Source organism: Engraulis encrasicolus, unplaced genomic scaffold (assembly GCF_034702125.1).
Source record: "Engraulis encrasicolus isolate BLACKSEA-1 unplaced genomic scaffold, IST_EnEncr_1.0 scaffold_28_np1212, whole genome shotgun sequence".
NCBI lineage: Eukaryota > Metazoa > Chordata > Actinopteri > Clupeiformes > Engraulidae > Engraulis > Engraulis encrasicolus.
Genome location: NW_026945577.1, coordinates 1,852,922 through 1,876,432, shown reverse-complemented (window position 1 = coordinate 1,876,432; position 23,511 = coordinate 1,852,922). Strand labels below are relative to the sequence as shown.

General features: G+C 42.3%; 1 long non-coding RNA gene and 2 gene segments (V, D, J or C); all 3 read left to right on the top strand.

The window, feature by feature from the left end:
• Positions 1-5,929: 5,929 nt before the first annotated feature.
• LOC134443218 (immunoglobulin kappa constant-like) lies at positions 5,930-6,374 on the top strand. The segment is given in 1 exon segment: positions 5,930-6,374. A coding segment is annotated over 1 exon segment (237 nt).
• Positions 6,375-7,084: 710 nt separating this feature from the next.
• Positions 7,085-9,862, top strand: LOC134443147 (uncharacterized). The gene is made up of 3 exons (XR_010033581.1): positions 7,085-7,241; positions 8,978-9,068; positions 9,301-9,862. It is a non-coding gene; the product is annotated as an uncharacterized LOC134443147 (long non-coding RNA).
• A 5,155-nt stretch (positions 9,863-15,017) lies between these two features.
• On the top strand, positions 15,018-16,425 carry LOC134443199 (immunoglobulin kappa constant-like). The segment is given in 2 exon segments: positions 15,018-15,049; positions 16,029-16,425. A coding segment is annotated over 1 exon segment (237 nt).
• The last annotated feature ends 7,086 nt before the right edge of the window (positions 16,426-23,511 follow it).

The following is a 23,511-nucleotide window of genomic DNA, read 5'->3' as shown; positions in this document are numbered from 1 at the left end:
AAATGAGAGTAATATCTTGGTTTATGGAGGCCTCGAGCAATGACTTCCACACACAAAAGTAGGTGATGAAAAAGGACTTCCTGTGTTTATTTCTTAATCATGTGACCTGAAAAGTTTTTTTGTTTTCAAAGTAAAAGGCTGTCTTATCACAAATAAGTATAAATAAACAGGTTATAGTGCACCCTCTATTAGAAAAACTGGAAAAAGTTTACGGTTGCCATATGGCAACCCCATGCAGTAGAGGGTTAAGACAGTGGAGGCACTTGCATATTATTATGACATAAAAAACTGATTTTTTTTTAAAAAAAGCACACGTAAGGATAAAAGACATATCAGACATAGGGGCAAACAAAAATAGACACTGGACAAGACTAACAAGTAAGAACATCAATCACTAAACAGTAAGAACTAACAAACTAATAAAATCTGACATAAAAAAAACACACACACACACAAAACCTCTGTAAAACTGAGTTTAAAAGCAGTGACACTCCTCTACTAAAGTTGTTTTTAAAAGATTTTTAAAACTCTCTACAGAGGGCACAGATGCCAAGCTTAATGTGTTTTGGAGGTTATTCCAAACATGTGGGGCATATGAACTAAAAGAAGTCTTACCTAATTCAGTACGCACAGTAGGGATATTTAAGATAATTTTATTTCCTGACCTAGTGCCATAGGAGCTGGTTTGGCGTGACACCAGACAATTGATATATGATGGGAGTTTACCCACCAATGCCTTCACAATAAAAATGAGGAAATGGCTTTTTCTCCTAAGTGATAGTGAAGTCCATGTTACCATTTCATACAATGCGCAGTGATGTGTTTTCATATTTGCGTTTGTAATAAAACGCAGTGCCGCATGGTAAACTACATCTAGTTTCTTTAGAAGAGAGGTGGACGCATGCATGTATAATATGTCACCATAATCTAAGATGGGTAAAAATGTACTCTGGACCAATCTTAGCCTAGCAGCAAAAGGAAAACATTTTTTCAAACGGAAATAAAAACCCAGTTTTGGTCTAAGTTTTTTAAGAAGATGGTCAATATGTGATTCAAAGTTCAACTTTTCATCAAGCCAAATCCCTAAGTACTTGTATGTTTTAACCCTTTCTAGCAAGGTACCATCAGTAGTGGACACTTCAACATTAGATAATGATGAGCGGGTACGCGTGAAAACCATGTACTTTGTTTTCTTTGCATTTAGGACCAAACGCAGACTTAGCAAAGACGTCTGCAAAACACTAAAAGCAGTTTGAAGAGTCTCAACTGCAGTATTTACAGAGGGGGCAGATGTATACAGAACAGTGTCGTCAGCATACAGATGCACCTTTGCTGAATCAAGACCAACACAGAGGTCATTTATATAAATAGTAAACAAAATAGGCCCCAAAATTGACCCTTGAGGCACACCCATTTTGACCCCTACCAGAGCAGAATTACTATTGTCAACAGGGGCGTATCCAGGACATTTTTACTAGGGTGGCCAAGATGACACACAAATATAGTCTGAGGTGGCCATGGAATCATGGAATTATATACACATACGGGGGTCCTCCCACACAGAATGGGTAACTTAAAATAGAAGGAAATCATAATGGTGGTAACTAGAAACATAAAATGTTACAACATACCGTGAGGTCCAGGGGGAGCAGCATCATTATCACCTATTGACATGCTAGGACCTAAAGCAGTGAAACGATAACCATTAAAAACACAGACTGATTGTGGGCAGATTAGTCTCACATGTTCTAGATATTGTATTGAAATGTTCTATGTTTAGGTCTTTGTTTTCTATGTACATATTCACAGAAATTAAAGATAAATGCACACACATATCCTCATTAAGTTATTTTAATGTGCCAGGCTTTTAATTGAAAGTGCAGTGTAATCTGGTTAAATGCTATGCATTCACATATAAATATGCATAATTGGCCATTTTTAAATAACTGAAGTATGAGAGAGTAGACACCAACTTCATGAATGACATCTGAACCTGACATACCATGCTCAGTAGGTGGAGATCCAGACAACACAGATTCACAGTCCGTCTCCTCCTCCTCCAAATGTGGCTGGTCAACTGTGGTAATACAGGGATAGTTTAAAATGACAGACAGACAGACAGACAGACAGACAGACAGACAGACAGACAGACAGACAGACAGGTCCATGCACATATACATATAATACACATCTTTAGTTCATCATCTTCTGTCTCAACATTTGTCAGCTGTTAAACCCTTTAATGCATGGCGTTATACCTTTGTCGTTACCAGAGTTACCATAGTGTATTACTAAAGACCCTGTGTTATGTAGTGTGGCACTATGACAGAACCTTTTTGATGACAATAACAGTGTTCCACTGGTTGAACGGCGGGCATGAAAGGGCTACATGTAACTAATTCAAACTTTCCATGCACAACCTACCATCTTGTATTGGGGTAGTGGACTGCTCATCAACACTATCCCTAGGCTGCTGGCTTGTGTGGGCATCTGCACTGGTGCTGGTACTGGCTGTAGCTGACTCTGACTCTTTTTTTTTCTTGATAAAGAAGCTCTCAATATCGTTTCTTCTCTTCATCTTAATGTCACTCACTGGAGGAAATGTAATCAAATCAATGCAACCAATTAATCATTCAATCAACTCACTTCTAAGCATAGTAACTGGCTACAATATCAGAGGGATTATTGTCGAATTGGCAGAGTACACATGTTGTGTTCATGAGTTTTGTGTTCGTGGTTGTGGTTCCCCTTAGAGTAACAACTTTGACTTCATTCAACAATGTCAGAATACAAAAAAAAACCTATATTATTGATGTTGACAGTGTCAGATGTCAAAGCAGTGGCATATGGTTTTAACAAAGAAATTACATGACGTGAATTTCAAGTCTGAGGCGCCGTCGGCCTGCAAGGCAATTACAGCTGTGAGCAGTGGCTGATTCTAAAGCCGTGGCTGCAGGGTTTTAGCAAAGAAATTACATGACGTGAATTTCGTTGGTGAACAAACTCACATCTGTACCATGATTTTGTGTGCGTGACGATTTATTTTCGCTACGTTTGAACAAAAGGATTACGATATATTGACACATTTGAGGTCAAATATGTACCGCAAATTTAGCTATTGGGGGGGGGGGAGTCATACTCTGAAGTGGACTAGCGCTGTGGGTTTAGGCAAAGAAACTCAAGAGAAAGAACAATCTCTTGGCAGGGAATGCATTGGCCACGGTGTAGTAGGGGGGCGTTGCCTGAGGACACGAGTGGATGGAAAATTAACTCCCTTGCGCATGGTCATTGGTCAGTGGGTGCGATGGATGCCATTTTCGTACTCCCTTGCACATGGTCAGTGGGGGCGACACCATGATGGATAATTTGTGGCCAAGTAACGGCAGCTGTTGGTCAGCAGTAATTGCTGGGGGTAATTAAGGACAGCTGACAGACATTCACGCTGTCCTATGACCTGTTCCACAGTGAATAACATTTCCGTACTCCCCTCGCCATCATTTCCTACTACGCTGTTATGACGTGAGTAAGCCCTCTTGTCTCAAGTCTCTTTGGTTTAGGCAACACATCTGTGAACTTGCTTACTCTAAAGAGGCAGAGGTGCTCTTCACTATGACTTACTCTGACTTTATTTAAGTTTGATTTAAACTCCAAGAAAAGTCAAGACAATCGAAGAAGCAAAGGAGAAGCTTCTCACTGAGAGAAGGCATCACAACAATCATAGTCCAGCTTAGCATAGATTCTAGTTCATTTCACATGCTAGGTTTCGAGCTAGGTACTGACGTCTGCCTACCGATCCTGACTGTAGATAACAACAGAGACTACCCTTTCCAATGCGTGGCCAATGGGCCAATGCTATCCATGCCATGTCCCTATCCAAACGGTTTCATATTAACTATCCTGTTATCAACAAAAAAATAAACTGACGTGCACGTTAGGATTGTGCTGTGCTACTAACTTGGTTTGCAGCTGCCACAACACTAACTTGCTCTCATTTAGTCATGTTGTTGTTTCGTGTAGCTATCTCGTATTTTGGCTCTTCCTGGCTGCTAATACTTGCATAAAGTTTTCAAAATTAGGTTTTCCAACACATTCAGACAATCAACAAATCATTAAATTGCCATACCTTATTGTCCAAATTAGACTGTCCAGGCAGTTAGTGGATGCGGTCTCTCGTGAAGGAACTGCAGGTGACACAGTGCTGCTCAGCATCGCTGGTGCGGGGTTGCCAGATCTTTCACGATAAATAAGCGACTATAGGGGCAGCAGGCGACACGCAGTGGTCATCTCGTGTAAGCCTACTGATCAGAAATCAGCCTTGTGCAGCATCAGTCCAACGACTGTCGTGTTAGTTAAAGTGTAAAACTGACCCTAGATCTGTCAGCCAGCGATCACCATGGATTGACAGTTTTCTCTTGTTTGTTGTTGGGTTGACGAACTTGAATGATTACAATTACCTATTATTGGTCTTATACTGTTGTTATTATTGTATATTTATTTATTTATTTTTAAAAATATATTTTTTTATTAATTACTTGTCGAATCAAGGGTGGCCAGTAGGGTGGACAATGGCGTCCCAGGGGTGGCCCTGGCCACCCCCTGCCCCCCCCTAGAATCGCCAGTGATTGTCAACAGCTACACATTGGGTTCTCCCAGATAAATAATTTAAAAACCACTTCCGTGTCATGTCACTAAAACCAATATGTTGTAGTCGTTGCAACAGAAGGTCATGATTTACACAGTCAAATGCCTTAGAAAGATCAACAAAAAGAGCTGCACAGGACCTCTTGTTATCTAGGGCAGAGATTATGTCATTGGAAACTAAAGTAGTGGCGGTGATAGTGCTGTGATATTGTCTGAATCCTGATTGTGTAGATGATAAAATTTCATTTGCAGTCAAATAATGTTTAACCTGCTCATTCACTAAAGACTCAAATATTTTAGCAGTTACTGATAATCTAGAAATGGGCCGATAATTGTCAGGCAATGAGGGGTCACCTCCTTTTAGTAGCGGGAGAACCATTGCTGATTTCCATGACCTTGGAATTTCACCACTTGTGAGGCTAAGATTAAATATTGAGGCTATAGGACTGGCAATCACACTTGCTGCTGCCTTCAAAAAAAGGGGCTCAATTTTGTCTGCACCAGTGGATTTTCTTACATCTAATTTTGACAGTGCTTGATACACTTGGAAGGGTGTAATAGCTGCGAAATTAAAACAGGATGAGATTTCTTTTTGAGGCAGAGTAAGGTTACCTGACACCGGAAGGTGCGATGTAACTTTCTCTGCCGCCATATTAAAATGTTCATTAAATGCATTTATAATATTATCCTTCCCTTTAACCTCACCTTGAGATGATAGTTTTGGTCATCAAAAACGATTTGCATAATGTAAGATAAAAGACCTGTAAAGTCAAAAAGATGAATACATGAAGAAATATTTCCATGGATATGAATACATACCAAGTTAACCATAAGATGAAAAACAAAATTTGATGATAACTAGTGTTTTTAGGTATTTTATGGCTGAGTTTTGTTATCACGGGTCAAAAATGACCCGAACACCACAGGTGTATGCAGCTTACGAACACAACACAAGGGTTAAGAACACATTGCACACTGTGAAACGTGCTTTAAAAGAAAAATCTGACTCTGAAATCCAATTCTGTAAATCAAGACCAAAGGCTGAAATATAAGGCCGAAAACTCACTGTGTTCCCTAAAAAAAGTTTTAATTTATTATTCAAAAAATGTATTTGAATGCTTTCGCAGATTTAAAATTAACCACAAAAAATTATTGTGATCATTTATATTGTTTTAAGAATTACTCTTGTGCTTCTGTCCTACTGCATGACTCGCTTTTCACATGTTTCATATTATAACCTTGTGTATCCCTTTTCCTCCCTTTCATTATCGTTATTCCCCAGGTGACACCACTCCCAAACTGACAGTGCTGCCCCCCCTGGACACCAGCGGGAGTTCGGCCACGCTCATGTGCCTGGCTAACGGAGGCTTCCCGTCTGACTGGAGTCTGAGCTGGTCAGTAGCGGGGAGCAGCAGGAGCGGGGAGACCAGTCTCTGGGGCCCACAGAAGGACGGCCTGTACAGCTGGAGCAGCACCCTGACCCTCCCTCTCCAGGAGTGGACCCAGGACGTCCCAGTGACCTGCCAGGCAACACGGGGCTCCCAGACTGTCACCAAGATCCTGAAGAAATCAGACTGCTCCTAGGCTCTGCTTTAATGTCTGCCATTATTCTGATTCAGAGGGTGTCTGATAGGGACTCACCCTCTCTTCCTCTCTCTATGTGTGTGCAGCTCTGAGTGGCATTTAAAATATATGTTTCTTTTTTATTCTGTCATATCATTTGAGAATCTGAAGTGCTTGTTGCTTTGAGGTTTCCAAACAAAAATACATATGACTAAATGCAGTCAAAATGTCAAAAATAATTATGCTAGCAAAATTATAAGAAGTACCTCGGAGCTTAGAGACGCACGTCTCTTCACCAGCAGCTCTCTTGCTAGAATGAAATCAAGCACCATTTCTACACACTGGTCTCGTGACCAAAATGGACTGTACCAAGCTGCGCTATGAATACAGGGGTGCCAAACGGTGATACTCTAGAAATCGCTTTAAACAGCTTTTAAAGACATCATCTGAACATGACATGACACACAGATAAGTATTAAAAACAATCGCTGAAGTTTGACGATGCAAACATGAACACTGCAGCCTAAATAAGCATTTTAAAATAATGAACCGGTTTCCTTCCGGGAAACCGGAAGACCAAAGACTTTTATTCTGACCGCTAAGCGGTTCAGACTCTTTTAGTTACTGGAGGTGATGCTGCTGAGCTGGTAAGCTGGAAAACATTTTACTCATGAGCATTTTAAACTTAAAGCTAAATAAACAGAACCAAAGAAATGAGTTGTGTGGTTATTTTAACTTAAGACGAATGGGATGTAATGATGAAATGGTTTTTAACTGTAAGGGGTTGTAATGGCAGATGACGCTAGCGTTTGTAAACCTCACCGTAGTGTTTTGATGTTTCAGCGCGCTATTAGAAACATTACGGGAGTCTAACTCAGAGTCATGAATAGGAAAGAGTTGTGTATATCCCATTGGCATACGTGGGCAAGGGGCGGGGTCTATTTTCCGTGTCATGGCTCCTCCCTGTAGACTTCAAGAAGTTCCATATCCGGAAGTGGGCCCCGTAGACTTTCGTTTGACTGTCGACACCTTTCTCGGTAAGTTGATAAATGGGAGAACAAATCGAAATGTTTTCTGTGTTTCAGTATCCGTTGTCTAAAGTATAGCCTTCAATTATGTAATTGCATGTGGTTTGCATGAAAATTGCGATGTCGATGTTAAAGACGAACGCTGTTTAGGAATGAATAACCACTTCTGGTAGCTTAAGTTAGCATAGCGGCTTGGCTCCGGTCCAACTTCACAAGTGGCTACGTTACAATCCTATACAATGCGCTACTATCTGTATCATAAACGACTGTGTTTTCTACTTCCCACATTCATATAACGCCATATTACCCGTGTACATTCGTGGTTTGATCTTCCCAGCTATTTGAATGCATGTAGCTGCATGTGGTTAGCGTAGCGAGTAAGCATTTACGTGTGGATGTGTTGGCTAGCTACAAAAATTACAATTGAGTCCCGAATATTAAAGTACTGAAGTTGATGACCCCAGGTATTTCAGAAACCGAGAAATATATATTTCTGTTGAGTAAACCATGGATGTTTGCTGAACAGTTGCTGAACAGTTTGCTGAACAGTTTTGAAGTTGGCTAGTCGAACTACTATGCACAGTCCGTAGCCAGATGTGCACCGCATTGACAATGCGCCGTATACCTGTATTTCTCCTTTTAGATCTGTGAAATCAAATAGTTTCTGATTGATTTGAATGAGTGGTGGATTCATGTCTATTTTTTTTGTCTGCCAGTCTATCACTCCTCTATCACTCATCTGTTTTGTGTGTTTGATTAGGGACTTTGGTTCGGCATACACTGCTGGCTGTACCTATTGTTGTCATTACTACCATGTGGGACACAGTAAGATGCGTAAGATGCCTTGTGAATCTAAGGTAATTATTGTATTGAAATTGACACGACATATATACCAGTATATGTGAATAGTCTGGTACTATATGTTTGTAGTTCATATGTGTAGGTCCAAACTCCATGACAGCTGATGAGGTATTGAAGGCACAACTGTAATATTTATTTCAAAGCAATTGAGGTTCTTTATTTCATTGCTCCAGGTGTGTCATGTTCACTCATCATTCACAGATATCCGGCCCTTCTTCATACAGCTTGCCCCCCTCCCCACATTCACAGCTTGGTGTGTTGCTATCATTACTATGTGATTCCTTACTTCACTGATGATTATTATTACTATGTCATTCTTTACTTCACTGATTACCCCAGAACTTCATGTGTTTCTTTATTTCATTGCTCCAGGTGTGTCATATTCACTCATCATTGACTGATGACCCCTGAACAGATTGTCAGTGCCCTTCCTAACTTCATGTGATTCTTTATTTCATTGCTCCAGGTGTGTCATATTCACTCATCATTGACTGATGACCCCTGAACAGATTGTCAGTGCCCTTCCTAACTTCATGTGATTCTTTATTTCATTGCTCCAGGTGTGTCATATTCACTCATCATTGACTGATGACCCCTGAACAGATTGTCAGTGCCCTTCCTAACTTCATGTGATTCTTTATTTCATTGCTCCAGGTGTCATATTCACTCATCATTGACTGATGACCCCTGAACAGATTGTCAGTGCCCTTCCCAACTTCATGTGTTTCTTTATGTCATTGCTCTTCCTCATACAGCTTGCCCCCACATTCACCGCTTGGTGTGTTGTTATTATTACTATGTGATTCTTTACTTCACTGATGACCCCTGAACAGATTGTCAGTGCCCTTCCTAACTTCATGTGTTTCTTTATTTCATTGCTCCAGCTGTGTCATATTCACTCATCATTGACTGATGACCCCTGAACAGATTTCCGGCCCTTCTTCATACACCTTGTCTTCCACCTTCACAGTCATGGTGTGTATATTGTTATTACAATGTGATTCTTCATTTCATTGCTCGTCTTCATACAGCTTGTCTCCCACCTTCATCTGGTTCTTCACTTAATTGCTCCAGGTGTACCATATTCACTGATAATGATATTTGTTGTTCATATACAGCAGCATAGACCCCTTTTACAGTTTTAATTTTCTGTCTATTTCAATGTTACACGTTGAGTATGACCGCTGCATGTCTGTGTTGTTGACAGGCACAACACTCAGGAGTGCTGTGAGTTGCATGACACCTGCAGAGGCTCCATACTACAGACTACTACTACTCGGTACTACAGAAACCGGATCACTTGACAAGCCTGTGTCCTGTTTTGGCCTTCCACACTCTGTAGGATTGCATAGGCTCCATTTCTTCTCCCACATCACCATTCCAAAACAACTCCAGATGTTTCGTTTGTATTATGGCCAGTTTCTTTACATCTGTTACACTACCTGTGTTTTGCACCCAAAACTGGACTGCTCTATCTGTTTCTTGTTTTTTATCATTATCACTTGCATTGCTGTAAATATGTTCCATTAGCTCAGTTTTGCAACTATGAAGTGTACAGTTTTGTTGTTGTATTACTGTTACGCTGAGCAAAAAGAAACCTCAAACCTTACTCTTAGGCCTATGTGAATTCTTCATGCGTGTCGTGCTCTGTCAACAGTTTGATGCTTACAAAGCATTCCAAGTGTCTGTATGATGTTCTACCATTATGCTATGCCTTCACACAGTTAATAACAAAAGGTATACAGTATTAAAAATGCATATTCACACTAGGTTATTGTCTAACTTGGCACCATAGCAGTGAGCATCCAGTGTATTTCTGTGTTCAAAACATACATAAATACATTTAAAAAAAAAATTAATTGACCCACTCAAGTACTGGTTATACAGTTGTTGTCTTTTTTTAATTATAATTTATTTAGTCCACATGACAGATCCATGGCCCTGCTCCATGCCACTAATTCAGAGTCGTGTGTAGGGACTACACGTCTCTGCCCTGATCCTCTTCACTCTGCCTGCATGCAACGATGCATGTTTTTGGCAGGTCTGATGCAGCCTCATAAAGGCTAAAGCTGGCCTGCGTCTCACTGCTAGAGATCTATAGACATACAAGTGTATGTGATTAGTTTTTAACGAATTAATATTTGTAGTGTAAATAATGAACACAACGCTTTTGCGATTACAGTCAAAAGCTACCAAGAAAGTTAGCATCTCATAGGTAAGTGGCGGGCTCCTGGCTAAGCTAATGGTGATTTCCCTCAAAACGTGATAAAAACACACCAGTTCTACGACAGTAGCGTGTAAACAACACAGTATTTTATATCACCTAGATGTACTAGACGAATTACCTAAAAAAATGGGATGGATCCCGTTTGTGTGCATATTTATTCAATGCTTACCGTAGAAAGGCTTATTCTGCTCAGTAGAAGTCAATGACGGCTCTCTGTTTGTTTAGAACTTTAGCGTGTCAATGGCTCTGTACACAGCCACTAGGTGACTTTCCCGCCGAGATCAAAGGTAGGCGTAACTCTGTTATCAATGGCTCTGGTCTAACTGTAAACATGAAATGGTGACTGGAATGATTAAACAATGCTCAACGGGAAACAAAAACATATTTAGAAAACAATGTGGCAGAAAGCCAAACAAATGTCCGTAGTGGATACAAAATGTTCATGAAGGCAACTTGTATTGGTAAGCAGCACCTGGCTGCAGTGACGGTGCAGACTTGCCCCGTCACACCCCCACAGAGTGCACTGTTTCCTGGGTTACACCTACAGCCACACTGCCCTGAGACATCTGTGCTTAGTCACACTTTTTCACTTTCCGTCGGCTGACTTCTGCAATCTACAGTAGCATATAGGCATATAGGCACACACATCCACACACGCGCATGCACGTGCAGGCACGCGCACACACACACACGCACATGCACGCACACGCACGCACACGCACATGCACGTGCGGGCACGCGCACGCACCCACGCGCACGCACACACACACACACACACACACACACACACACACACACACACACACACACACACACACACACACACACACACACACACACACACACACACACACGGCGTCCTGTCTAATAGCGCTCTCTGCTGACAGTAAATGGTACTATCACTCAGAAGAGTTCCTTTGGGGGAAGACATTTAAGCTTGACGATAGTCCTAATTCTTCTAACACAGTGATTCTCAAAATGTGGGCCAGGGACCACTAATGAGCTGTGATGGTATTCTAACCATAAAGTCTAAATAATTTTCTAAAAATCTAAATAATATGTTGCTGTGTTGCTGTGGACTATTCATTTGAGTTGTATTGTTTATTCAGCAGAGGCGTGGCCCCAAACATTTGTCAAAATTTCAAGTGGGCCCCAAGCTGGAAAATGTAAGGAGCCCTGAGGGTTGAGGGTGTTGCAGGAATAAACCATTGCTGGGGAAAAGGGGCAACAACACAATGCAGGCTACTAATATTGAACACCCAAGGAAGAGACTTTACCACACCAAGTGTCATTCTGGGGGTCTGCCCTAGAGTCTGATGACAACTCATTTTCTGACGTGTGAGTCTTGGTCTGTGAAATACACAGGACACCTCATCAGTAACGTATAACAGGATCTCTGAGCGTTTCTGGACTTTAGTCTTTGCATCCTCCTCTGACTCACCCTCACTTCTGTTGCAGCATGTGCATTATCCAATCAGTTGATGTTGTCCCCTACAATCATTTACATCTCCTGTCATTTACATTTGGTGAATGTAAATGTTGATAGTCCGCAAATGTAAATTAACAGACTTGCTGTATACTCAGAATACGGAGATGAAACCATTCGAAGAGTTCAGATGCAAAAACCCCTGTGCCTTTTCAGAAATTAATCTTAATTCATTTTATTCAATACAAACCTATCAAAAGTGCACATTTTTTATTTTATTTATGTAATACAACTATTTATATGTATTATCAAGTATATGAATGTAAACCAAACCAACAACCAGGTTCCCTAAAAATATAGAAGTGTAGGTCTTCAGAAATGGAGTTAGGGGGTTTTGCATCTGAACTCTTCAATTGATACAACAAACACAAGTTCAGTGGCCATTGCTGTGTGGTGTATTGCACACATGTAGTTCATTGTTTAACCCCTTAGCACAGCACTATAGCTCTCTGTAATGTCATAGCAATGTTGTTATGATGTAGTGAAGCATTTTCAGCAAGTGAATAGGGTTGCCGGCGACCCCTGCTGTAGTAAGAGGCTACGCATGACAACTGGAAAGCCATGAAGGCAGATATGAAAGATAACACTAAACTGGGTCTATTGATAAATGCATAGCCACTGAACACATTGTGCTTCACCCAACACGGCAGGTGCAGGAGAGAGGGAGTCTCTAGTGGCGCAGTAGCGTTTGTACCCCACAGAACAGCCAAGGAAAACACATCATTCACCAGTACCAAAATCTAAAAGAAGCCCTCATAAAAATAAAATCACATCATCATAGAGTAATTATAATTCTTTTGTGTTGGAAATACCACAATTGCTTGGTGATGGAAGTGGGCCTGGTGTCCTCATGGGAGAGGGAGAGGAAGAACAGTGGACAGTCTGCAGTAGCAGGAATGTGAACCGGACAGGCTGCAGTCTAGCATGAATGTGGACAGGCTGCAGTCTAGCAGAAATGTGGACCGGACAGACTGCAGTCTAGCAGGAATGTGGACTGGACAGACTGCAGTCTAGCAGGAATGTGGACCGGACAGACTGCAGTCTAGCAGGAATGTGGACAGGCTGCAGTCTAGCAGAAATGTGGACCGAACAGACTGCAGTCTAGAATGAATGTGGACCGAACAGACTGTAGTGTAGCAGGAATGTGGACCGGACAGGAAATAACTGTATATAATGTGTTTGTTTCTGGGATATTCATACTACCACGGTCTCAAATGAATTGTCATTCACACACACACATGCAGGCACACACACACACACACACACGCGCGCGCGCGCGCACACACACACACACACACACACACACACACACACACACACACACACACACACACACACACACACACACACACACACACACACACACACACACACACACACACACACACACACACACACACACACACACACACACACACACACACACACACACACACACACACACACACACACACACACACACACACACACACACACACACACCAGACCCTATTAGAGCACCTGCAGTGACATCCAGCAGCAGCAGTGCAGTCATGTGGAGCCTGACTGAGGGAGGTTTTTGTATGGCGATTTATCACTGTGTGAACACCCATTTACTGTTGATGTACTGTTGACTCTGACAGTAGTAAACTCCTGCATCCTCAGCCTGGACATCACTGATGGTCAGAGTGAAGGCACTACCATAACTGGGTCCTCCACCAAGAAAGCGACTGGGAGTTGATCCATAGCGGGTGCTTATATAATACATTAACAGTTTAGGAGCTTCTCCAGGTTTCTGAAGGTACCAGGAGAGACAGTCGCCAGAGTGACACTTATTAAGGCTTATGCTGGTCCTGCAGTTGAGTGTGATGGTTTGTCCCACAAGAGCAGCTTTCACTGCTGGAGTCTGAGTCACAGTAACCTGGCTCCTGCATGCTGAATAATGAAATATAATAACACATTGTGCATTTTTTAAGTAGGCCTATACAGTATATTTCAGATCGTCTATGTTAGTTCTGTATGTCACATTACCTGTAATACAGAGCAGCAGAGTCCAGATGAATGTGATGTTGTTTGTCATTTTCCTGTGATAATGTCCACTGAGTTGAATGCTCCACTGGTCTCCCTCACATATAAAGACATCAGTCACACATTTCTTAGTTTGCTAATGCAAATTATGTACCGTCATCCGTTCCCACCAGTTTCTCATCCATAGTGTGTGCTCTCCATCCCCTGGTGGCCATGACAGGAAATGACAACTAGGCCTGCATGTTAACATGCATGGATCTTCTTTTTTTTGGGCCATTACTGACATCATTAGCCATAAACTGGAGAGGTCCAGTCCACAACTCAATTGGACCAAGCCTTAGAACCAGTGATCAATAGTTTATGTTTATGACAGGCAAAGGTGCATCTTGCCACCAGGCTGCATCAGGCAGCCGCTTGGAGCCCCCAAGCCCCTAGATAGTGAATAACAGCCCACATTTTACCACAGTAGTGGCGATTTTGGTTCAAATGCTCATTCTTTTGCACTTTCGCTTGGGGTCCCACCTGACCTGAGAATCGCCTCTGATCACAGGACATGGTGAATTAGGTGCTGAATGGTTTAGGGTAAAACTCTAAACAGTGAAACATCCTAGTGTGAGTAGTAGGTCTCAGGACAGATGATACTTTGCCTGCTGATATTGTAGCGTTATTGAACTTAGTCAGAAAAACATTATATGCTTTTATTTGATCACATGGTAGAGGTTAAGCACAGGACTTACATTGCACCCATAGGCCTAATTATTTAACACATAGTATTATAAGCTAGACCAGTGAGATAAACCCATAGGCCTAATTATTTAACACATAGTATTATAAGCTAGACCAGTGAGGTAAAGCTTGTCATTGCTGCATAGCCAGTCAAAATGTCAGAAAACAATGCTGTCTAAAACTGAACACTATAGAGACCATGGCTTTACCTTTTGATATCTGTGTGTCAGGAAGACAATGTTGATTAGACATTAAACAGTAATTTCCTTTCAATGGCAAATGATAAGGGCCTAAATCCTACAATCATCCATGAGCATCCAAAATATTAATTGATTTAGTAGGCTATGCTCCCAACACTACTACTACTCACTGCTGTATGTTCAACTGCCTGTAACGGCACAGTCAGACAGTCAGGCCCAGTGTAGCGTGAAGAGGTTTTTGTACGGCGCCTCTATGAGTCTGTATCACTGTGGTGGACTTTCGGAGGTGGCAGTAGACTTGAAGTTGGAGGTAAGTTAAGAGTTTTTGATCATTTTTCATCAGTTTTAGATTTTAGGTTTCAACTTCATGTGGCCATGGAGTGTGATTCTATGTTGCGGTAAAATTATGACCTTGAAGAATCTTATTTCTTTTTAACGGTCTGTTTTAGAGTAATCAACAACTTAACTTAAGTTTGTTGTGTTTCTCAGATTTGTTTGTCCTTTGGGTAGACAATGACCTGTGTTCTTTCACCTTTGTAGTTAGTGAAATCATGTAAAAATGTGAGGGTGATTCACTTAAACTGCTGCGATGGGTTTTTGCACAGCTGCAAACACTGTTTTTTAGCACTGCTGTACACATTTAGCAGTAGACTTGATGTGAGAGGCAACGGAATGGTTATATCTTTGTAACTTTAGTTGGTGTGTAAGGTTTTTTAGGGGGAAGGGGGAACCTTTCTTTGACGATATAAAATGTACACTACATATAATTTATATTGCAGTTATAGTTGTGAGCACAATAGATCACTCTATAGTGGGATACTCTAAGCATGGGGCATTACGTACTGTGGTGTGATATTTATGCATCATGAGTTGCTTTAAAATTGTGCATACCCATTACATGGCAAAATGATTACATCTTGTTTTATTGCATTAGCCGTAATTTGTGCTTAATTTATGTAGCGTCTTGTGTGTCTTCTCAAAATAATTTAAGAGCACATTGCACACTGCGAAACGTGCTTTAAAAGAGAAATCTGTAAATGAAGACCAAAGGCTGAAAGATAAGACCTAAAACTCAATGTGTTCCCTAAAAAAAGTCTTAATGTATTATGCAAAAAATGTGTATGAATGTTTTCGCAGATTAAAAATTAACCACGAAAAATGATTGTGATCATTTATATTGTTTTAAGAATTACTCTTGTGCTTCTGATCTACTGCATGCTTGTTTTTCACGTTTCATATTATAACCTTGTGTATCCCTTTTCCTCCCTTTTATTATCGTTATTCCCCAGGTGACACCACTCCCAAACTGACAGTGCTGCCCCCCCTGGACACCAGCGGGAGTTCGGCCACGCTCATGTGCCTGGCTAACGGAGGCTTCCCGTCCGACTGGAGTCTGAGCTGGTCTGTAGCGGGGAGCAGCAGGAGCGGGGAGACCAGTCTCTGGGGCCCACAGAAGGACGGCCTGTACAGCTGGAGCAGCACCCTGACCCTCCCTCTCCAGGAGTGGACCCAGGACGTCCCAGTGACCTGCCAGGCAACACGGGGCTCCCAGACTGTCACCAAGATCCTGAAGAAATCAGACTGCTCCTAGGCTCTGCTTTAATGTCATTATGTCATTATTCTGATTTAGAGTGTGCCTGATAGGGACTCTTCCTCTCTTCCTCCCTCTATGTGTGTGAAGCTCTAAGTGGCATTTAAAATATATGTTTCTTTGTTATTCTGTCATATCATTTGACAATCTGAAGTGCTTATTTCTTTGAGGTTTCCTTGCATTTCGACCATTTCTACAAATAAATCATTTTAATCAGATTTTTGGACTTATTCCTTTTGTCTTTGAAATGGTGAAATCCTTTCATATATTTTCATCCTAAGAAGGATCTGCGCCTGCCATAAGTTATATAATATGCTGGTGGTTTTATTTCTGGTTAAGTCATATTACATACAGTATGTTATGCACAAGGGTACAAGGATAGAGGGTATTTATTGTCATGTGCATATGAATACAGGAATTCATGAGCAATGAAAAGCTTCCTTGCTCGGAGAGTCCCAAAAATTAAAAAGAAAAAAAGTAGAAGTTAAAAAAGTATAAAAGTTTAAAATCTGCGTGGTGTCCTTTTAAGCAGCTGCCACTCACGAACCAGTGGTCATGACACACTCAACAATGAAAAGAGTACCAAGAGCATGGCAGTTTATTACGACCTCTAAATCTTTAAATAGGATCACATGGTTTAACAATACTAATGCCGCCTTTTTGAAATCTGGTGGGAACTCTTGAACATCTGGCAGTAGTGCTGCTCTATTCTGGGACTAGCAGACCCACTCAAGCCTGGCAATGCAAATACTAGTTTCCCCCACAGAGTGCACTGTTTCCTGGGTTACACCTAAACTGCCCTGAGACATCTGTGCTTAGTCACACTCTTTCACTTTCCGTCGGCTAACTTCTGCAATCTAGCATAGGCGCACACACGCACGCACGCACACACACGCACACACACACACACAGCGTCCTGTCTAATAGCGCTCTCTGCTGATAGTAAATGGTACTACCTGTTAAGAATTGTGAGCCCTGAGTCCCTTGAGCCCTCAACAGTCAGGCCTCTCCTCACAACTTCTTAGCAGGTTGCCCATCCCCCGTTGCTGGTGGGCTACCTGTGTCCCCCCTCCTTCTACTGCTCTCCTCTGCCTGACCTGTGCACTCGGTGATTTTCCGTTCGTGGCCCTATAGTGGGTTGCTAGGGGCCCTCGGCAACAGGCGCTCCCCCTGCTACTGACATACAGACCCCTTTCACTGACCTACAGACCCGGTACTTTTCCGTCATGCACCGAGTGTGTGGGTAGGCAGTGATTGGCCCAGCAAGCAGACCTTCCGGCTCCAGAGGTGGGTCCTGGCCTGCTGGTAACACCCCTGGCTCGGCACCCTGCTGTGCAGCTGGGAGCATATAGGGCCAGGACAAGAGGTCACTAGTCAGACCACTCATCGGACGGGGACTCCATGCACACTTGGGATCCATCTTTCACATCATCTTGGACGTTTCAGGATCCCAGCGTCCACTCATGTACTCTAGTGACATTCCGTGCGTCTTTGAGATAAAACCACGGTTTACCACGGTTCACGGTTTTCACGGTTTCACTTCTTCATCTGTGTGTGTCTGACTTCATTGGACATCTTCATACTGTTCTGGCCGGACAGCCTGTGGTGTTTGTTGTTACCTGCACCAGCCCCTTTTCAATACAGTCCTTTTCGGGTGCACACAACACTATATTTGTCACTACCACTCAAAATACATGAGTACCCTAGAAGAGTTACTTAGGGGGAATACATTTAAGCCTGGTGATAATCCTAATTCTTATATAGCAGAGTAATTCTCAAAATGTGGGCCGGGTTCCACTATGGGCTCTGAAGGTATCAGTGGTGTAGTCTACTTCTTTNTGGTGGGTATACTGTATATTTGAGCATTTTTTGAGCTGGGTATACTGTATAGTCCAGGGGTATTCGATTAAAAATCAACAAGGTTTTTTCTAATTCCTCCCAGTAAAGGGGCCGAACTATACGTATGTATTATGGTTGCCGACTGTCAATGAAAAAAATATGGGAGACTTCATTGAAGCAGAGGTGTCAAAAGTAAAAGTAAAAGTACTTTTGTGGTGCATTAAAACACTAGCACATGGCATACTTAGCTGTTACACCACTAGCACATGGCATTACATAGCTGTTACACCATTTACTCCATTGTAACAAATTGGATAGATAGACTGTGTTGTTACTGAAAAGCACTGAAAACCTATCAAGGACCCACCACAGACTTGATCCAACCAATGCACAGTTAGTTGATTGTAAGACGAGTACACAGACTACTGTTTACTCAGATAAGTTCCTTGTGTGGGAAAGAAACTGTTTCTTTTTTTTTTTTTAACTTTTACTTTTGACACCACTGCATTGAAGTGGAGGGTCTGGGGTAATCCTCCAAAAAGTTTAGCATTTCTTAGATGTAATTTCCTGCATTTTAACATGTGTCCAGTTTCAGCATGATAACGGAACCCATACTTTTATCTCTAAATTTTGAAAAACGATTCTGTATTTCAAGGGGATTGTGGGGGGGCAGAACCTTGCTGTCCAAGGGCGGCATCTGGCCCCAGGGCCACATTTGAATAGCCCTGGTATAGGTCCATATTTGTGCTATTCCATAATAGATCGATCAATTTTAAGTGGGTATACTGACATCTCTGAAATGTTGAGGTGGGTATACTGCATATACCTGCGTTCTATGTAGACTACACCACTGAAGGTAGTACTCTTAGAGGGCCCTGAAGTCTTTTTTTTTTTTTTAAATCTAAATATTTGTTGTTTCTGTGTTGCCTTTGACTACTCATTTGAGTTATATTGTTTATTCAGCAGAGGCGTGGGCCCCAAACATTTGTGAAAATTTCAAGTGGGCCCCAAATAGGAAAATATTGGGAGCCCTGAGGGTTGGTCTGTGAAAGGCACTGCCGGGTGTAGCAGGAATAAAGGATTGATGCATACAGGGCAACAATAGAATGCAGGCTACTTTGACATGGCACACCCTAGAACAGGAGTACTCAAATAAAAGTCACCAAGGGGCAGATTTCCAAATTCCTCCCAGAAAAAGGCCAGAGGAGCTGTGTTGGCAAGGCCTTTGCTATCTGCTATTGTTGCCATGGAGACAATCTTGGTACAGTACCTCGACCTGAGAGGTACTTTTTCAAACTAAGTGCGGACAGCACGATAGAAAAGAATCTTTAGAAAACAAAAATAAATGAAACAGTTCACAGGCCAGAGATAGATGCTCGGCGGGCCGTAGCCTCTTACTGCAGATGGGGTCGCCGTCGGGCCTGTTCACTATTTGCTGAAAATACTTAACTACATCATAACAACATTGCTATGACAGTGCCAAGAACCTTAAAGGGCAACAGATTGAGACACCGAATATTATATTTTCGGTGACTGTAAGGGTTATAACAAAGGCTCTGCGCTAAGGGGTTAAAAGGCCCAGAGGCTGCTAGTTGAGAATGGGGGCCCAATAGGACCAGACTGTACACCACCTTTTCCATTGGGTTCCGCATTTCGGTGCGGGCTTTATAAATATTCATGAAACTTGACGGGGGGTCGATGGTGCTGTCTCGCACGCATTTCCATACAACAGGGACTAGAACTGGGCCGTATGATCAGCTGCTGCAACTAGCCGCGACAACACCGTGTTTTCACGCCATGGTGAATCTAAGCCCTAATCTAAACAATAGGACCTATAGGCTATAGGACTAAATATAACCAGCGATCTCCTTCTCTTAGACCCATAGACATGTGTTTGGGCTTGTTCGAAAGCTGCGAATCTTAGCTTTTCACAGGTTTTTACGGAACGTTTTTATGTTCTTTCAATCCAAAGTTATATAACTTTAAGCGGCCGCTGTTTCAAGTGAAAAAATAGCGCTTTCCAACCATTTTTTTTACCTCGTCATTTTGTTTTCGAACAGACAGCGATCTCCTTAACCTAGACCTACAGACATTTGTTGGGGTTTGTTCAAAAGCTGAGATTCTTAGCTTTTTACAGTTTTTTACGGCACGTGTTTATGTTCTTTAAATCCAAAGTTATTTAACTTTAAGCGGTCGCCACTTCAAGTAAACAATGGCGTTGTTCTCCAGCCGGATAGAGAGGAAATCTTTTTTGTCATGGCTGTGTTCTTTGTTCCCTCGAATAAACCACAGTTGTCTTTTTCATTCGAAATTTTCATTTTTACATTTAATTTGATAACAGCAAATTCGCCATCCCTCTGCAGGTTCGTAGGCCTAGGCTATATGAAGATATGTGCAATGAAAAGGGCTACTTTAGTGTGCCCTATTTTGCATGGTGGTAAAAAAAACGACTTCTCACAAGGAGGAGGCGTGGAGCTTTGGAAATAGCGTGATTTTAAAATAATAGCCTAATAGGCTAATAATATAACTCCTTGGCCAAGGACTGGAGTTAGGCTACTTTAAAGAACATGATAGGATAATTGCTTGAGCAAATTTTCTCTGTCTACTGTAAAACTGCCGACAGAAAAGCGATGTTGATTTTTAAAGTGCGTGGGTGGGGATAGGTGTTTGCACATGCCGGTAAATCCTAACACAGGCAACATGTAGCCTAGTGGAACTCAGCTCCGCACGCCTCGAACCACGTCTTTCGCGATTCTATAATCGCCCCTGTTTAAGCCCTGTTTGAGCTGATGATGGGTGTGTAGGCCTATGGGTGGAGTAAATGCAAAAAGAAAATGAAACCACGCCCCAGCAGTGCGCAGCCCCGTTCTAACAGGGCTAGTCGAAAAGAGGCTATGTGTCATTCTGGGGGTCTACCCCAGAGCCTGACTACAAACCCTTTGTACTGCAGCTCCCTCATGCTGCTTTCAATATGAGCTCTAAGCCAGGGGTTCCCAAACTCTACCATGACAAGGCCCCCCATATACCAGCAGATTTCAGCCAAGGCCCCCCTAACATGGGCCGTATTTTTTTTCTATGTACCACCTTTCACAAGTCAATGTAATTTCTGTATCCTTAAATCCGCCTACAGCAGGAAACATTTTAGTAGCATGTCAATGAGGCCATTTCAAAGTGTCGAATAGAAGCTATTCTTAAAAAAGGAATATTATTTAGCTTATTTTTTTGGTTTATTTTGCTTAACTTAAGCTATTTAATTTATTCAATATTTTTTGTTTTGCTGTCCTTTTCCTTCCAACCAGCTGCGGCCCCCCTAGTACCCTCTCGCGGCCCCCCAGGGGTCCCCGACCCCCACTTTGAAAACCATTGCTCTAAGCTGCTTGTGAACTGAACATGTGAACACGTATAACAGGGGCTGAACTTGCCATCTAATTTCATCTAAATTTCACCTCAACTTTATTGGGGTCTAAATTGATTGAGACTTCATAAAGTGGAGAAGACGCACTCACACTATTGCCTAAATAGGTTACTTAAAAATTCTTAACTGGGTGCTGAATCCCACAAAACTTGAATAAATAAATGAAGTGAAGGACAGCACTCTTCAGATTTCTTCTTTACTTTTTCGCCCACGAACGTTTCGGGCAGAGCCTTTTTTCAGCGTGTAATGGCGTTTGCACCCATAGGTGGTAGGTGTGCCCTAAAACAGGGTGTACAGCTGTGACCCCATGATTGACACCGAAACCCCACCCTAAATTGGTTGAGACATTCCTTAATATATCCCCACCATCAAACACACACCACACACACACACAAACACACACACAAACCAGGCACGTGCACTCCAATACGGCAGGGGAGGCATGGCCTCACCAGCCCCAGATGATTATGATGAGATGCAGTAGGCCTAAATATGAATAATAGTTACAATAACAGCTATTGTTTTCGAGCATCTGCACCATACCCACTGGGCAAAAAGACGTCCAAACAACGTCTTTTCCAGGTCATTGTTGGACGTCCCAGCAGGGTACCAGAATGTAACGCCAGATGACGTCTTTTTTTTGCGTTATTATGACGTCAGGTATGAACGTCATCAGGACCTCCAGATAAGGGCAAATTCTAGTCCATATTAGGTCATTAGGGATGTCTTATCAACGTCTTTTTCGAAATTGGAATGAACCTCTCCCCCTCCTTACCTCAGTAGTGCGGCCATTAAATTGATTCCATCTGTAGCAGAGTGGACTTTTAAATATTTGTAAATAATTACCAACTACGCCAGGGGTAGATCGTAATCTACCACCAAAATGTACCTTAGAAGGGCTCACAGGTTCGTGGTACAGGCACAAGAGACGAGGATCCCAATTACAATAGTTTTTATTAATTACATATTGGACCAAGCTATATACATCTCCACAAATGCAACACTGTACAAAGAGGCAACATTAAAAAGGGTTCACATTCACACAGACGACACGTACACTCCTAGCAGCAGATAGGCTTTACAGGAACCAGTAGGCAACCGATGATCCCCGGATGACAAGATAATTAAAGCAACACAAATCACACTTAAAATAAAGTCACAAATGAAATCAAAAGGCACACACTACACGTCTATGAATAAACATGCAATACACAGCACACAAGGGGAAAGTTAAATATTAGGCACAGCACACGGGTCAGTCCATGGGGTTTCGTGCTGCCACTGGATACTATTCAGCGGTTAATTGGGCCGGAGAGCGCGCGCCGGCGCACAAGCACACTGTGCAGGGGAGGGGAGGCGGAGTTGCAACAACAGCCACCCACCGTAAACACAGCGCAAGCACGACGAAACAAACATAAAGTAGACCACATGTAACTCAAATAAAACAAAACAAAACAAAACAAAACGGGCTGAATCTTCTCTCAATCAAAACAGCAGCTGACGGAAGGACGCATCGCGCACCGCTGATCACTGGTCGAAGATCACGGGTGTGATAGCTACAAACACAAAGAGACCTTCAGTCAAAACTGTGAACTCTACAATAGGTGGTGCGTGCAGGTGTTACCGGCTACCCACCTTGGAATGTACTGGCAGGCATATAGTGCAGAACCATCACCAGGGAGCCACCACGCCACGGCGATTCTCGCTACCAGGAACTGTTTTAAAACGCAAGGTTTCCAATTACGCACCAGTGTCGCCAAGTAAGGGAATGCGTGAATCGATAGTACAACTAAATCCATAACTTACCACGGGCTGGTTTACAGCGCCACTTTAGCAGTTTAACTGCACACAGCAGGGCGAACTTTGACGTTCAACCCAATGCTCTTCATTCAATTCGACCTCGAACAGTAGGCTACGCGACCAGTGT